Below are 16,802 nucleotides of genomic sequence, written 5' to 3' on the forward strand. Positions count from 1 at the left end.
AGCTAACATCTTCTGAATTACCCAGTGTTGTAATTAGAGCGGCGGGGCTGCGTCCCCAGCACCCGGCCGCCAGCACGGCTAGCTTTACCAGAAATAATTACACACAAACTATATTCATTTAAACACTGCTTGGCCCATTTCTATCTAGCCTCTTCTAGGCTAATTCTCACATATTAATTTAGCCCATTTCTAATCATCTGTGTAGCCCACGAGCTGGCTTACCAGGAATGATCTTAACCTGCGTCTGCCTGGAGTGGGAGAATCATGGCGACTCCCTGACTCAGCTTCTTTCTCCCAGCATTCTGTTCTGTTTATTCCTCCTCCCACCTATGTTTTAACCTATGAGGGCCAAGCAGTTTCTTTATTGCTTAACCAATGAAATCAACAGATAGAAAGATGACCCTCCTCCATCATTTCCCCTTTTTCTGTTTAAACAAAAAAGAAAGGCTTTAACTTTAACATAGTAAAATTACATATAACAAAAGTTATCAAGTAAGAATTATAGTTACAATATTTATATCTACTTTATCTTTTATCATAACAATGGAAAACTATAACTACCTATCCATTCTTCAACTCCATCAAATACTCCAGAAGGATATAATATTACCTAAGTAAACAAGAACTAAACTTCAAACTCTAGAAATAACAAAGACATCTCATCTTTGAAAAATTCAAGGGACCTTGGATGTTTGGATACTGACAGATGGAAAAATACCTGCCCAATAGGAAATATCAAGAAAACTGAATAAGTTGTGTAAGTAAAATATATTAAACCATATTTCTAAATTTATAAAGCTGGTTTTGAAGTTGGACTCTGGCTCAGTCCCTCTCCAATTCCAAGCCTGTTAGTAAGAGAAAAACCCAGAGTTTCTGGAGTTTCTGTCTCATGTCAAGAGCCATGATATGGGACAGAAAGAAATATGAGTTTAGAAAACATCTTTGCTTTTCTTCATATCTATCATACTTTTCATTAAATATATCTATCATACCTTTCAGTGAATATATATATATATATATATATATATATATATATATATATATATGTCTATATGATTAATGTTTAAGTTTTTCACAATGAACAATGAGTTTTTCCTGAAGTGACATTTGAAGTTTCCAGGAAGAAGATGGGGCCCCATAACAACTCCACCTGGTTGATATGACGTCATGATACTGATAGCGCTACTACAAGACCTGCTTTGGGTACCAGCTGCACAAGACAGTTCCAACTTGGTTAGCTGACATACACATCTTATACAACATTTTGGCCAGACCTGCACAAAATACTCAGAGACTATTGGCAATTTTAAAAGACATTGATCTTGAAATTTAACTATCATTTTACGTTCACAGGATCCCCCAGAAAGAACGTTGCCCCCATGATAGCTGGATGTAATTCTAGAGGACGACATCCCCTCTCCCAGTAAAGTTTGCCCTTGGGTTTAGGGACATCATTTAGGGGTTGATTATAGTTAGTATACAACTGAGGGTTGGGGGAGGAATTTTATAAGCTCAGGGATCATTTTGAAAAAAAAGAGGGATGATGGGATAATAGATTTGTAATTGTGAGTTACTGTTTTTAGACAAATGTATTGGTATAGATTCTTGTATATTGATACAAAGTTAAATTATATTGACTATTGTATGCATGCATGTTTCTACCTCTGTTTAAAACATTTTTTATGTATTGACATATATTGTATTGATATATACATATATTGTATATATTTACCATATTGCAGTGTACATTTCTACCTCTGATTAAGATACTTATATAATGTTTGTGTATTGATATATATTTACCTACTGCAATGTATATTTGTACATTGTTTATATTTGGAGGTCATTGTCCTCATTTGTTTCACAGTCGTTTATTGTCTTAGTCTTTAAGTTAGATAGATATTGAGAATTATATAGATTAATAGTCATCTAAGTTTGTCATTTATAATTAGACTAATCTGGTTCTTTAGATATATAGAGATTATACTCAGTATAGATAGATAATCTTCAACTTCTTCAAAGAGCTGTAGAAAATGGCCTTTAATCTAAATCAGAGTTTTGTGGTAGTGAGACACAATTGCTCCTGGCAACACCACTCTATTCCCGAGAGAATGTTGAGCACCAAAGACACTCCACTTGGAGCCTTTCTTTTTGGCAGAACTGGCCTTTGGGCAAAGAAATGCCCATACCTCAACCACTGACAGATACAGAGCATGCATCAGTGGATAAAACAGGACTGTCATATCCTGCCAAGACAGGGTAAGATAGTTTTGAAAAAGTTGCTTGCCTTTGAAAATGGTATGTCAGTTATGTTAGGCCTTAGCCAAAGTTGGTTGCTTCAACGCTGCTAATGTGACTTTGGGTGATTGCCCAGGTAGCTAGTTGTCTCTGTGATTTGTTGCATGTTTTGGAAGTTGTTTTACTCAACTTCCTAATTACCCAGGTAACATTATTTCCCTTCTCAGATCTTCGATGGGGTTGAAGACTATATAAATGTAGTTACTTTCTCTCATGACTTGGCCAAGTTATTTATTATACAAGACCTAAGCTAGTTAGAATAGGATATTTGTACTTATTGTATATAATTTCATAGTAGGTTTAGAACTCTCTTATTTAAACAAAAGGGGGAGGTGTTGCGGGAGGTCCTCCCGCTCCTCCAGCCTATAGCTGCTGAGATACCAGCCCATTGGGGCGTGGTCTCTCTCCCTTTAAAAAAGCGGCCACTTCCCTCTCCTCTCTCTCTTCACTTCCTGCTCTGCCGGCGACTAGACTCCCTTCCTGATTGCGTAGAGGGCTGTTGGACAGTGATCTGTAAGTTTCTTCCCCTTTAAATAAATACCACCCTATTAATCATAATTCCAAACTGGTGTGGCATTGTTTGTGACTTACGCCTTCAACCCAGAAAGATCAAATTAACTAATTAACTCTCTCTCTCTCTCTCTCTCTCTCTCTCTCTCTCTCTCTCTCTCTCTACACACACACACACACACACACACACACACACACACACATATTGCTGAATAGTTATTTTTAGATCTGAAACTTTTAGAAAACACAAGCTCTGAAACTTTTTCATGTGTTGGCTTTTATTTTTGACAACTTCATTTTTGTGCACAGTGTGTTAGATGTTCACCCCGTTACACTCTTATCACCCCCTAATCCTACTGAAACTCTTCACAAACAGCCTCGCTTTCTTCTCCTTCTTCTTCACGGACCACTGATTTTTCCTGGGGTTGGCATATGTGTAGGTGAGGGGATAGTCACTGGCAAGGCAACCTGCCATGGGCTACACCACTGAGTAAAATCCCTCCTTTTGTCCCAGCAGCCTTTAACAATCAATAGTCTTGCAGGAAAGACTGGAGTATCATCAGCTCCTCTCCCATCCACTGTGGAATATACTGAAGGACCCACACTTGTGTAGGTTGTTCTGGAAGCCATAGCTGCTGTATGTTCACGGGATTTGCCATCTCTGAGGACTTCTGCCCCCCACCTTTAACTTTTACGCTCTTTCTGCTTTCTGTTTCATGATTTTAACCACCTGAAGTATCTGTCTCTTGTGTAATACAATATTAACACGTGGTGGGATATTAAAAACAAACACCATACTTATGTGTAACCATCAGTTTGGGAAAGGTGTTCAAATAAAGAATAATTCAAGTGTTTCCATAGCACTGTTCTTTCAAGAGAACCTATCGACAGACAGGTTATCAACTGGAAGACCAAGGGGCCTTTGAAAAATGGCCATCTTTAAGGAATCTAGGAAATGTCATAGATTTTGTTCTTTTAAAAATTATCTTTATATCCTATTATATTGTCATGTCTTTGTCCCCACCATATACCTCTCTGTTTCTCTCAGACAACCATGTATCTATCCTTCAAATCCTAACTTGCCCTCCACTTCACTCCACACACTGTGCCCAGCCTTCACTTCCCTTACGATTCTTACTTGTGGGCAAGCATGGGACGAAATGTCGTCTCCGGCAGGTTAAGTGGGAAAAGTGAACATTCCACAAGCTCATGGGAAATGCTTCCCATTAATGGGGTTCTCACCTAGGGGGCCACAGACGATTCTGTTCAATCTAAAATCTTTCAACTAAAAGTGAACGCTGCTTAGGAGGCCTCTGGAGAATCTGCCCTTCGTAGTCTGTACAGTAATGAGCAGTCTGCCCTGAGATTTGGACTGCAGTTTCTATCCGTGGGAGAGTGTTCATTAAAGGCGCTGGGGTGAGGGGCACTTCTGACGCTCACAGCCTTTGGTGATTTTTAACTCTGTTCAACCCATGGGATTTTATGGCTATGACTCTGAACTTAAGCCAGTATCATTTTCCATATTTAAGCCACAAGTTAAGAATAAACGTTCCTGCTCTATCGTTCTTTTGAAAATACCTACCATGGATTTAAAAAGCCAAGTGCTGGGTTTGAAGAACCTAAATTTACTGAAATGAACATCAGGGAAGACTTGACAGTGGATTTCTCAGAATCTTCCTGTCAGCATTGACAGACCTGGTCCCAAAATACAGAGGAGGGAAGTCTAATCCGGAACATTCCCAGAGCCAGTAATGTCCTTAGTCCTACTGCTTCGCTGAACTTCCAAAGATGAGACACTCCAATGGTACTAGCCACAGGCTCAGAAAGTTGTATGAATGGAGAGGGTTTTAGACGTCACATTATTCTATATCAACATAGTTATCTTTAGCAATAGTGTATTGGGCATCCCCTGATAAAGACCGTAGGAGAGTGGAAATGTATTTCCTATACATTCTCTCATTCAACACTTACCACATACAGAGAGTTAGAATCAAACACTACTGTGCATTACTCCCGGGGAGCATAGATGATAGAGACACTGTGCCCTTACTCAAATTCTTTTGTCATTGTTAAGATTTCTTTCTTTTTTTTAAATTTTATGTGCACATATGTCTGGGCACCATGTATGTACCTGTTAGTCATGGAGGCAAGAAGAGGGTGTGAGGTCTCCTCACACTGGACTTATTGATAGTTGTGAGCTGCCAGGTGGGTGCAGGAGATTAAACCTGTGTTCTCTGAATGAACAGCTAGTATCTTAACCACTGAGCCATCTCTCCAGCCTCCCTTACCTGAATCCTTACCACCCATTCAAACCTGTGACAGTGTTTCAATCTCAGGTAGTGATGCCTCTTGCTTTTGGACCCCAGAATGCTAAGCAGCATGTTCAGGTTTATTTACCTGTCTCATATTCAGACAGCAGGAGTTCATCAGTCAATTGACTGACAGGTTAAAAATAAGTTTTCACAGCGCAATTCTAAAAACAAAGCACAATGGAGCACTTGTGCTAATATTCCAGAGGCTCTTTTGCCCATCCTCCTCTCTATGTGAGATTTCTCAAGTCTCCTCCTTAGGTAATTAGTGATGAATCACCCTTTTACTTACACCTTTACTGCAACTCAGTGCAATCAATACCAATGGAGCGTGAGGCCACAAAGGAAAACCACAGCAGGTGAACAGGACACGACAGAAGCACCAGAGGCTGGTGCTAGCCTAGTGCTGGGCAGTGCTTCTGCTCACTTGCCACCACAGCATGACGCCAGGAATCTGCAAGGACACAGGCTAGCCTGGGCAATGCCCTTCCGTTTGCTATAATGGCTGACGGTAGCTTCTGAGAGCAAGGATAGATGGAGGGAACCAAGAGCTGGGTTTGAAGAACCTAGATTAAGCAGGTGAACAGTTTAAAGTCACGGGCCATGCAAAATGGTCAACTGTACAGGAGTATAGACCAGAGTGCCACTGAGAAGCCATTCAGCTGTTCCAAGCCTCTTAAAAACATTTAGCACAAGATATCTCAAAGACAGAAGGAAAACAAACAGATACCAACAAAAAAAAATCATAAATGTGCCCCTTTAGTGCTTCTTACAAATGACTAATGACATTTGTTCTCTGCCTGCACATACGTCTGTGCACCCAGGTGTGTGCCTGCTCCCTTAGAGGCCAGAAGAGGGCATCAGATTTAATAGAACTGAAGTTCCAGAAAGTTATATGCTATCATGTGGGTGCAGGGAATTGAACCACCGAGAGCTTTGGAAGAGTGCTCTTAACTGCCGACCTATTTCCCCACTGAACACAATTTTAAGATAATCAACTTTGAAAGACATAATAAATTCTCAAAACCACTGGCCTTGATATGTGTCTACATCTTAATGAAATAACCGTTATGGAATATAACATGGACATAAGCATGACTCCAAAATTTGGAAGGCTGTGTGACTATGAACTAAGAAAGATGCACGTAGAAAGGAGTGTTCCCGTACTCTGCTCTGTATTTCCTGACAGCTGTTGCTTGCAAATGATGCTTTTTTTTTCCTAGAAAAATCGTTACCGATTCTCTTAGAAAATATAATTATAATTCCTTGAAAAAACACAGAATGAGTTTAAGCCACTGACTTGGGGACTCCATGATGGGTACTAGTAGCTGCCCAGCTTAGTTTCAGAACAAGGAAACAAAACTTTCCAATGTGTTTTTCCTGTAGCTAAGGAATAAGCTTCTGGAAAGGTCAAATTCATAGAAGAGTCTAGTTTGCTTTTACTGAATCATGCTTTAAGGCACTGCTCATTTCTCTGGGGAGCCAGGTGGGTTGCTGCCCAGTGGGAAAATGGTAGCAGATGTCAGGCCAGAAGAGCATTCACAGAATGTTGGGAGAAACATGACGTTGGACAGTCTTACTATGTAAGCCAAAGCAGTAGGTGTCCTCCAGAAAACACAAGTAACAGAGGAAAGGGAGAAAAGTGCAGTTATACATGCACACAGTAATGGACAGATGGCAGGTGGATGGGTGGATACATAGAAGGATAGATGGAATAATGATATATTGATGAATAGATGATGATGCTAGATAGATGGTAGGGAAATAATGGGTAAATAGATAAGTAGATGATTGATAGAAGATATAGATAGATAGATAGATAGACAGACAGACAGACAGATAGATAGAGATAGATAGTAGAAAGGTAAGAGACAATAGATACATGGCTAAATAGATGGTAATAGACGACTGATAGGTAATCAAGAGATGGCATCAACACATGGAGAGATGGGCAGAGTGACTGGGTGATTGAATGAATGGACGGGAGATGAGAAAATAGATGCATAGGAAGGTAGAGGGGAGACAGGTAGGAAGACCTGTACTTGCAAAGCTGCTCATGAAGAATATACACCTGAATTAAAACAAAATGACACACTTGGAAAGTCATCCTCATTGGTGACAGAAAAGTAACAGAGATCATATGATTCAACACTGAGGTCTCATGAAGGATGGAAAGGAATAGACGGCGGTTTCCACAATTTCAAAGGCACTAGATACCTAACCCGCCAGATTCTCCCGTAGATCACTAAGTGAAGAATGTGGGTGATGTGGGAGTGTCATATATCAATCTGTTGATTTCATTGGTTAAGCAATAAAGAAACTGCTTAGCCCTCATAGGTTAAAACATAGGTGGGTGGAGTAAACAGAACAGAAGGCTGGGAGAAAGAAGCTGAGTCAGGGAGTCGCCATGATTCTCCCACTCCAGACAGACGCAGGTTAAGATTATTCCTGGTAAGCCAGCTCGTGGGCTACACAGATTATAAGAAATGGGCTAGTCCAGGTGTGAGAGTTAGCCGAGAAAAGGCTAAATATAATGGGCCAAGCGGTGTTTAAAAGAATACAGTTTCCGTGTAATTATTTCGGGGCATAAGCTAGAGCTAGCCATGTGGGCGGCCCGCCGCTCTTATTTCAACACGTGGGGGCTGGAAAATCACCATTCCATTGTATAAATGAAAAGAAACAACATGTGGGCCTCCAAATTAACAATTCTCTAATATATAAGGGCAACTCAAAGGCATGTGGGTCGAGGAGGGCTGTCCTCAACCCTAGTTAGATGACCGAAATTTCTCTTAAACTAGACAAAGTATTCAACGGAACATGTTTTGCTTAAACCAGACAATGTAGTTCCATTAAATTGCTCTTTGAAAATCTTAGACGTTTAGTTTGACTTGAACTTTGCTTCAGTCAGAGAACCTGGGAGGACTCTGCTAAGTGCATCCACGTGTGGTCGGGACACACCACATGGCCTGAGCAAACCTACTCTGCAAAGAGCTGCAGGAAAAGGTTATCACATGGTCTCTGGAGCCTCCCTGACTCACAAGAAGACTCTTGTGAATCTTCTGTTTTTTTCTGGACTAGTTTCTGAAAATTTCCCAATAGAAACACTCAAAAGTCTAACAGCCTCTCTCTCACAGGCACCATCCCAGGGGGCAACACACATTGTACACAGACTGAAATTTGCTCATCAAGATCCAAGCAGTGACTGCAAACTCCAAGCATTGCACAATGGTGGAAAACTACGCAGAACAGAATATCCAACTTCACAGAAAACCAGAAACTTCCATTTGAGCTTGTTTGCATAAGAGCCTCTGGCCTTACATCTGTGGAATGAAGGACCAGTTACTAAAAGTTCACTTAAATGTTAACTTTCTCTTTCATGGTCAACTTCAGTAGGAGACAGTGGTGAGGCATTGCTGAGGACATAATTACGTTACTAACAGGGAGCAGAGGACTGAAACACAATTCTATAATGCTGTCCGGCCTGCCCAGTGTCTAGTATCCTCTCTCTCTCTTTCTCTGTGTCCAGTGCATAGCCCAGAAGCTGGCCCAGAGCACAGAGGTCACAGACAGCCCACACCATGACAGTGTCCACCCATCCTTGCAAGGAACATTTGGAATAATCAGAGATCATTTGCCAACAGCGTACCTGACAAAGACCTTGGCCACATGTCCACAGGAGGAGGTTATCAAAACCTTCTCTCCTCTCATGCTATCACCCCATTCAAATTCCTGCCATACCCACTCAGCTTCATAGGGTATAGTCCCCCGTGCTCTAACTCCAGTTACCCAAAGCAAGTCTAATTGTCTCTGGATGATCACTACAGCTCACATGATAGTCTTTTTTGTTTTCTTTGTTTTGTTTTTCGAGACAGAGTTTCTCTGTAGCTTTGGAGCCTGTCCTGGAACTAGCTCTTGTAGACCAGGCTGGTCTCTAACTCACAGAGATCCGCCTGCCTCTGCCTCCCGAGTTCTGGGATTAAAGACATGCACCACCACTGCCCGGCCGTGATGGTCAGTCTTGACTACGAGAAACTGCAAAGGATAAAAATCTTAAAAAAAAAACACACTAAGCGACAGTAAGACAGTAAGACTTAGAACTTTGAAAAGCTGCAGTAAAAGGTTTGACAGCAATCTCTGCAGTGTTCTCTACCTCTCAGTCTCTCAGCTCTACCTGAAGAGAAGGAGGTAAAGAGGCTGATACTGTAGCTCCAACAAGCAGACAGCCTGCAAATCCACCCCTGGAAAAGCACTCAGAAACAACTGGCTAGCAAAGCCATTCCCCAAAGGGTCCCTTCCGCTGGAGGGGTGCAGAAACCTCCATGGGATAGCTTGACTAATGAAATCAGACACTAACAGAATCCATGACCTTCTGCTTCGAGACTCCTGTTCCCACGTCCGATGTGAAATAATTGCTCAGGCCTTCGAAACAGATTCAGAGGGCTGCTAAACAGGACCCACCTGAGAGCCAGCCAAGCCAGAGGTGTAACATCATGCCAGAAGGTGCCCAGCTAGCTCACTGCATACGTAAAACGTGCCTGAGAATCCACGGCGATGAAACATTTCTTTCTCAAAAAGTTCATTTTTTTTCCCTCTAACTCCTATTATTCTGGAAGTTAGCTTTTTCCCCCGTGAGGTCAAAAGCTAACAAAGTCTATGACTTTGAGTGGAAAAGCAGGGCCAAGAATCAGGTGTTGGCAGATTTTAAATTTTCACATGTGATTTTTAAATATAAGTGCGGGATGTAAGCATTAACACAAGTCTAAATGTCTCGGGGAGCGTGTCTCAGCCACTCAACTTTACAGCAATTATAAATGAACCTGTGAGGTTTTTTTCTGGACAAGGCCAGCATTTGGATTTTTTTTCCAAAAGTAAGTTAATTTCCACACATTTCTGTTTTTGTTTGTCTCCCATACTGTTTCTGTGAGCTTGCTATTAAAATATATTATACTATGTAAAATACAAATAAATAGGTGGCCTTCATCTATTTATCTTGCTAAGGTTCCAGACCACAGATCTTCTTTTGAAGCATAATTGGATGCAGAATGCCACATATCACTAACAGCCCTTCCAGGGTCAAGATATGTAGGGCTAAACCTAATCCCAGCATCCTGTGGGCCCCGAGGATAGGCATACCTGGAACTCTATAGTGATTATATGGGGAAAACATCACCATGGCTTGGTTTCAGGCTGATTCTGCCCCAAATCACCATGTATGTCCTGATCCTCTATCACACCCAGTTCTCTGCAAACACTGGACAGCCTGCTTGGCTTGAATGTTTCAACTTCCCACCCTTCAAGACTCTTCCAAAGCCAGTTCCACGAGCACCCCATACTCATTCCTAGGTCCCAACAGGGTTTGTCCCTCAGTCACCTGTGGGGCTGTCACCCACTCACATCCCAGTCCAGCAATTTCTTCTAGAGGGCCTGGCATTTGTGAACTGTCGGTGTTGCAGGTAAAGGGTGCACTGTCCCTTTAACGAAAACCATCAGTTATTCCGTGTCCTGTTTACTCAGGCTTTTGACTGTCTCTGCTTCTGGTCTTTTAATGAATTCAAAGGCATCCTTATCAAATCCTGCATACTAGAACAAAGGTTCTGTGATACTCTTCCTGCCCATGCCACTCCCCACCTTCCCTATGCTGAAGAAAGGAAGACAAACACCAGGTACTATCACCTGTTTTTACACTATTTTATACACACTATAGAACACGCTTACACTTCCAGGGCAAGCACTGCTGATACATCATGGAATTTTCTTTCATGCAAGGGACACGGCTGGTCTCTGTGACCAGTCTCAACCTGGGGGACTCATCACCTTCTGTGAGAAAACCTTCCTTGGCATGCTTCGTCCAACTGCATTATGGGAAAGGACTTTGTACATACACCCTCACTATTACCTTAATCACGAGGCATATTTTGTGGTATTCCGTCTGCACTAAGCATGGACAGGGGAAACACATTGTTCACTTTGTCACAGGATACAGGGAGATAGATGATGCTCCCTTGGAGAAATGCCTGAGATAGGATGTGAGTGAGAGAACGGTGCTTTGGCGTGTGGCCTGAGCCTGACTACCTCGACTACCCCAGAGGTTGGCAGATATCAACTCATTAGCTGGAACTAGTCTGCAGTTACTCTCAGGACAGAAGAATTTTATAGAAGTAAAGTTGCATATGAAAATGAAGTCAAGGGCCACAATAAATCCACATGATTTATGTCCATAAGTAAAAATGTTATGACTTAATAAATAAATACATCAATTAATTAACACTCCAGGGTTTCAATTATAATTTTTAACTTTTAAAAAGATGCTTTGCTGTTAACTTTTTAAAGGTGAAGATCTTAGACCTTGGGGAAGATGCTAGCTCTGGGATCAGGAGGTGTATGGGAGACGGAGGTCATGGAGGTAACTGATTCTTAGATGTTCACAGTTAAGTCTCCTTGGATAGCATCATCTGTAGGTACTTATAGCCACAGAGTTAAAGAGCAGTATAAGTAGAACCTCAGGAAACATACCTCTCACCAACCCAGGTCTTTGTCTTCCTCCATTGCCTTTCAGATATTATGAGCTAATTATAACTCTATAGAAGTTCATTGAGACATAAAGACTTTGGGTCTGTTTGATTTCAGTGGGCATTTCAAAAATAATTTTTAAACAAATTAGAAGTGAAAATTATACCTTGACTTATTAAAGCCATGATGTCATTAACTGCCCAAGGACAATAGTGAAAGCTCACGGTCAAACTCTATCATCCTACCGACTAGAGGAATCACTCCAATCAAAGACAGTCTGCTCTTCAGGTCTGTCTGTGAATAAACGAAGATCTGACAATCAACAACACTGGTCTATGTCTTAAGAGCTTGATTTTAAGAACAAAAGCTTAATTGTGCAGTTTATGGCTAAGATCACTTTCCTACTTTGTTGCCCAGGGAAACGCTAGCAGAGTGCATGTAGACAAGAAATGGAGGCGACCCCCATACCAAAGCGCCAGCTCCTACAAGGCTCTGAGCAACAGCTTTCAAATGAACAGCTGTGTGGGCACTGTGCTGGTTAACAGGGGCAGCTCGAAAGAAAGCCTGCTTTGCAGTGCTCCTATTTAACTGCATCTCCACGATAGCGCAGGAAATCTCGGCTCCTCAAGATGAAGATCAGTGTATTGATAATGAAACAGCAGCTTGGCAGAGTTCCTTGCTCTGAGGCAGGAAATGAAGGCTGCAGGACAGGAGATATGCCTGGCTTTATCGGGGAGGATAAGCAACCAAGACAGCTTTGCTGAGGAAATCATTTAAAAGGTCAAGCTAAGAGAGAAAAACAACCCTCACTCCTCAGAAACCCACAGACTACATCTGGCCTGGCGCTTCTGGCCGGCCCAGACCATCAGGATGGAAACAGTGTGTGCCACTGGCTAAAGACAAGCCATGACAGACAATGAGGTTACCAGCCCTGCCACGTAGGACCCCAGGGTCCTGAGTGAGCCTGGAGCAAGTGCCCTGGGAATCCCCTTCCAGCCCCAATGACATCACATCATATTGCAAGGTATAGTGTACCTCCTTGCTTAAGCCTTTCAGTAATTCTAAAGCCAGCTATCAATACTCTCATATCCAGAGCCGCAAAGGAATAATAAGGTCATTAGAGTTCCCTTGATATCAAGGAACCTAGACTTGCCCTTGTCTCCATGACTTCTCATCTGAGTAACATTCCTCCCAACATACTGGAGTCACTGAGACCAGGACCGAAGCAAAGCCAAGGAAACAGCGAAAGATCCCTGTTCTACATAAATTCTTGGGGAAATTATGTGATTTCAAACACATGCTTTGGAAGTCACACATGTTTAAATTTGTGGCGTGGAGGGGTGCCCAGGTGAGTGGCCTCAGTGCCACCTCATGCCCTAAGTCACAAAGCAAATAAAGTGTTATTTTTCCTTGTCAACGAAAGGAAAATAAACCTTTATCCCTTCTAGTAGGACGAGCTCCTGGGAGCTACTTAATGTTTATCTTATATTAAAGAACAATTCCTAGAGATGAAAGCGTAAACCAAGGTGAGGCTCTGATAACGGTGATGTGGCTCAAGCCATGAAGACACGATGCGCATTGCTTACTCCTCCGTACAGCCGTTACAGAAAATCCAACAGCCTGAGTCAGAGGAAAGGAGGCCGCTGGTTTCCAGAGCCATTCACATCTTATGACTGATGTTCAGGGGCTGAGCCACTTTATTCTAAATACAAACCTCATAAGGCAAAACTATAAAAATGCTGCTGCCTCAAACCCTTGCATCTAAATTAAATGTTTTACATGAAAACTTAGTTTCTATGCATCTGATAGGTAAAATTAAAAAAAAATTATAGAATATTGAAATCAACATTTATAAGCCCTAGATTAAAATAGCCAAAGAATGTAAGAAACAAACACTGTGGTTCAAAGCAAAAGCATTCATAGTAAAATGAGGAAGCAAGCTTTTTTTTTTTTGAGGGGGGTAGGATATATTCTGAAGTAATACAATGATCAGGAAAAGCTTTTTGGAATGTTCATGGGAAAATGCCTCTTTTTTTTTAAATTCAAGATAAAGTGCACATTATAATCAGAATAACTGTAGCTACAGCCCAGGGACTACTGTTCATTTTCTGGATTCAGGCAGTGCAGATTCACGGGAACCTTCTGCAAATGTTAGTGATGTTTGCTTTATCAATGGGAAGCTTAACTGTGCTGTCATAAACCTACTGTGGCGGCAAGTCTCAGCTATCAATCTGACTGCATTTACAATCCCAAGGAGACACACGCACACACTGGGTGTCTGGGCAAGAGCACTTAGGGAGGAAGACCCACTCTGGATCTGAGTGGCCCCCTCATGTGATTTGGAAGCCCAGGCTAAACAAAAGGGGAGAAAGGTCAAAGGTAGCTGAGCAACAGTCATGGCTTTACTCGGCATCTTTGTCCAGGAAAGTGAGCAGGCAGCCTGACCTCTAGCAATCACAGCCCAGAAACAGCAAACCATCCTGCGGTACCCTTGAACAATGAACAAATACGTTTTTCTCTTCTAGGGTGCTCTTTGTCCCTTATTTTTCACATCCATGAGCAAAGCAATGACAGCGACACCCAGATTTTGTTCCCTATCAGCTCTCATGCCCAGTCTCTTCTGTTGCTAGAGAACAACTCAAATCAGAACAATGAACGGCAACCCGGGTGGGGTGGGAAGCCATCTCTTACCCTGGCAAAGCGGTGCGATAGAGTCCCACTGGTACACACCCACGGGGTTCCGCCTGCAGGTTGCATTGCTGTGGCCAATCATTCGATATCCAGGCTTGCAGAAGTAATGGACCTTGCTCCCCAATGTCCCTGTAGTTTTATTTAAAATGCCACCATTCTTCAGCATAGAGGTGAGACTGCAGTAAGGAGCTGGGACACGGGAACAGATGGAAGCAGTTTACAATATGGGACAGAGGCATACCACAAACAAAACATCATTAGTGTTTAAAAGCTGGGAAGTGAGCAGCAAACACCATCTCTAAAAATAAGACTCTAAAAGCCCCACAGGGTTTTCTTATGAACCTTGGGAACCTGGTGCTATGATTTAACACTAGGTAGGATGCTGACTTCAGCATGGCCAGGAAGACACAGATTTTTATAGTGAACTCCCCAAGAGGTACCCTGAGGCTGCCTCTCATAAAGACAAGGGTGAGAAGTGATGGGGTATGGCTTAGGGCACTACATCTGCAACAAATACATTCTCTACATTTTAAGAAAGAGGTGATTAAATCAAAGAAAAGAGGCATTGGGCATTTTTTTTTTTTGCAATTAAGAACATGAAGTTTTGGTTAGTGGCCTAATGAACTGTGCTATGATATGGACATAAAACTTCATATTAATACATGACATGTATTTACATCTCTGTAAGAAAAACGTATTATTTCATCAGGCCTCCCACCTGATATGGCTGGATACAGAGAGTCTGTTACTGCATGGGTAGAAATATGCCTTGGAAGGTAGAGGTTAGTGAAGGTGTTCCATGCCAGTGAGCTAAAGAACTCACTGCATATGGCATGGGTTATATTTTGTTAACCACGACTTCCTCTGTATCAATCACTTCTGCACACTGAATAAACTCAAACAGGCTGAAAGTCTGATCCATTTCTTACAAGGGTGCTAATCCAATCCCTACTCAGATGCTCTCTGTGAAACTAGCCTGAGGGTTTTTTTTTTTTTTTTTTTTTTTGCAGTATTTGTAATAGCCAGAATGTGGAAACAACCTAGATGCCTGTCAACTGAAGAATGGATAAGGAAAATGTGGTTCATTTACACAAGGCTGAACTCCACCCAGAAAACACAAATCACCAATGGGATTAAAAGCCCTTCAAAAGACCCTGCAACTAATATGCTGGATGATATGTCTTTCCAAGGAAGACATATCTCCAAGACTAGTCCACTTACTGCCAACTGAGACAAGCTTGGAGGCTGTGCTCCATAACTAAACATAAATCGCCAAGAATTAACACCCCTGTGCTTGCAGAGGGTAACAGAAACGCTATTGAAGATGGTGAATGGTTTTTTTTAAAAAAAATATTTATTTATTTATTATGTATACAATATCCTGTCTGCATGTATGCCTGCTGGCCAGAAGAGGGTGCCAGACCTCATTACAGATGGTTGTGAGCCACCATGTGGTTGCTGGGAATTGAACTCAGGACCTTTGGAAGAGCAGGCAATGCTCTTAACTGCTGAGCCATCTCTCTAGCCGGTGAACGGGTTTTAACATTTCATAAATGTGCTTGAAAATTTCATCAATTTAATCAACTTCAAACAAATATTAAAGAATATGGAGAAAGGATAAAATACCTCAAATTTTGATATGGAAGTACACAGATGTGTATGCCAAATGTAGACTTACAATGTAAATGTTCATACAAAATACAGACTGGTATGTAACGTGCATGTATTCTGTAAAGATAAAGAAATATACAGAATGTAGTATAGATAAAGTAGCATGCTAGGGACAATGGCAACTGTTTGTGCCTTTTATGTAATTTAATCTTCTCTCATTTGTTCCCAATGTTAATGCTAATTTTGACTATATTACTGTAATTTGAGGGCAATGTCTTTGTCGTCTATGGGATAAAATTTTAATATTTACTCTCTCATCAAGATATTTTAAAATATTATTCAAGTTTGCTCATCTGTTTAGGAACTCACTCAGAGTAATTCCCCATTATGTTCCTCCTCTTGCTGGTCATTAACTGTCAGAGGTCAGATCTACACCAGAAGCTAAACCTATTGTTAATGAAGTGGTACTAGAAACCCTTTCAGTTGGTGTCCAGGCCCTACTATTTACCTGCATAGCGAATCTTGAAGCCTTTCTTGCTGGTTGCATGGTCCGTAGACCAGCGGAGGTATAGATGGTTACTTCTGCTGGTAAAATTGGATTGTTCAGTGTGGTTCCCACTTAAGACTACTAACAGAGGACTTTGTCCAGAAGAACCTAAATAAAACAGAAAAACAAAACCTTTAGATGTCAGTGCCTACAAAATACACATCATTCATCATAGCTGTTAATTAAACATGTGTCCATATTTATATGTGTCAATATGTACAATTTATAGGTATTTATTTCCAAGGTGAACAATAAAATTCAAATGAGAATAACAGCAAATACAGGGAGTTATACATGTAAGTTACTAGTGACATAGTCTAGAAAAA

At 41.4% G+C, this 16,802-nt stretch overlaps 1 protein-coding gene across 2 annotated transcripts in view; it reads right to left on the reverse strand.

Annotated features, from left to right (window-relative positions):
• Csmd1 (CUB and Sushi multiple domains 1) overlaps nucleotides 1-16,802 on the reverse strand; it is a 1,402,422-nt gene that overhangs the window by 66,152 nt on the left and 1,319,468 nt on the right. For both annotated transcript variants that reach the window (XM_075986282.1, XM_075986281.1), the window contains exons 48-49: nucleotides 16,438-16,584; nucleotides 14,319-14,507 (exon numbers count right to left, since the gene is read on the reverse strand). In XM_075986282.1, the coding sequence (XP_075842397.1) occupies nucleotides 14,319-14,507; nucleotides 16,438-16,584 (336 nt within the window). The remainder of the gene's footprint in view (nucleotides 1-14,318; nucleotides 14,508-16,437; nucleotides 16,585-16,802) is intronic.

This window comes from Microtus pennsylvanicus, chromosome 9, assembly GCF_037038515.1.
Source record: "Microtus pennsylvanicus isolate mMicPen1 chromosome 9, mMicPen1.hap1, whole genome shotgun sequence".
Classification (NCBI taxonomy): Eukaryota; Metazoa; Chordata; class Mammalia; order Rodentia; family Cricetidae; genus Microtus; species Microtus pennsylvanicus.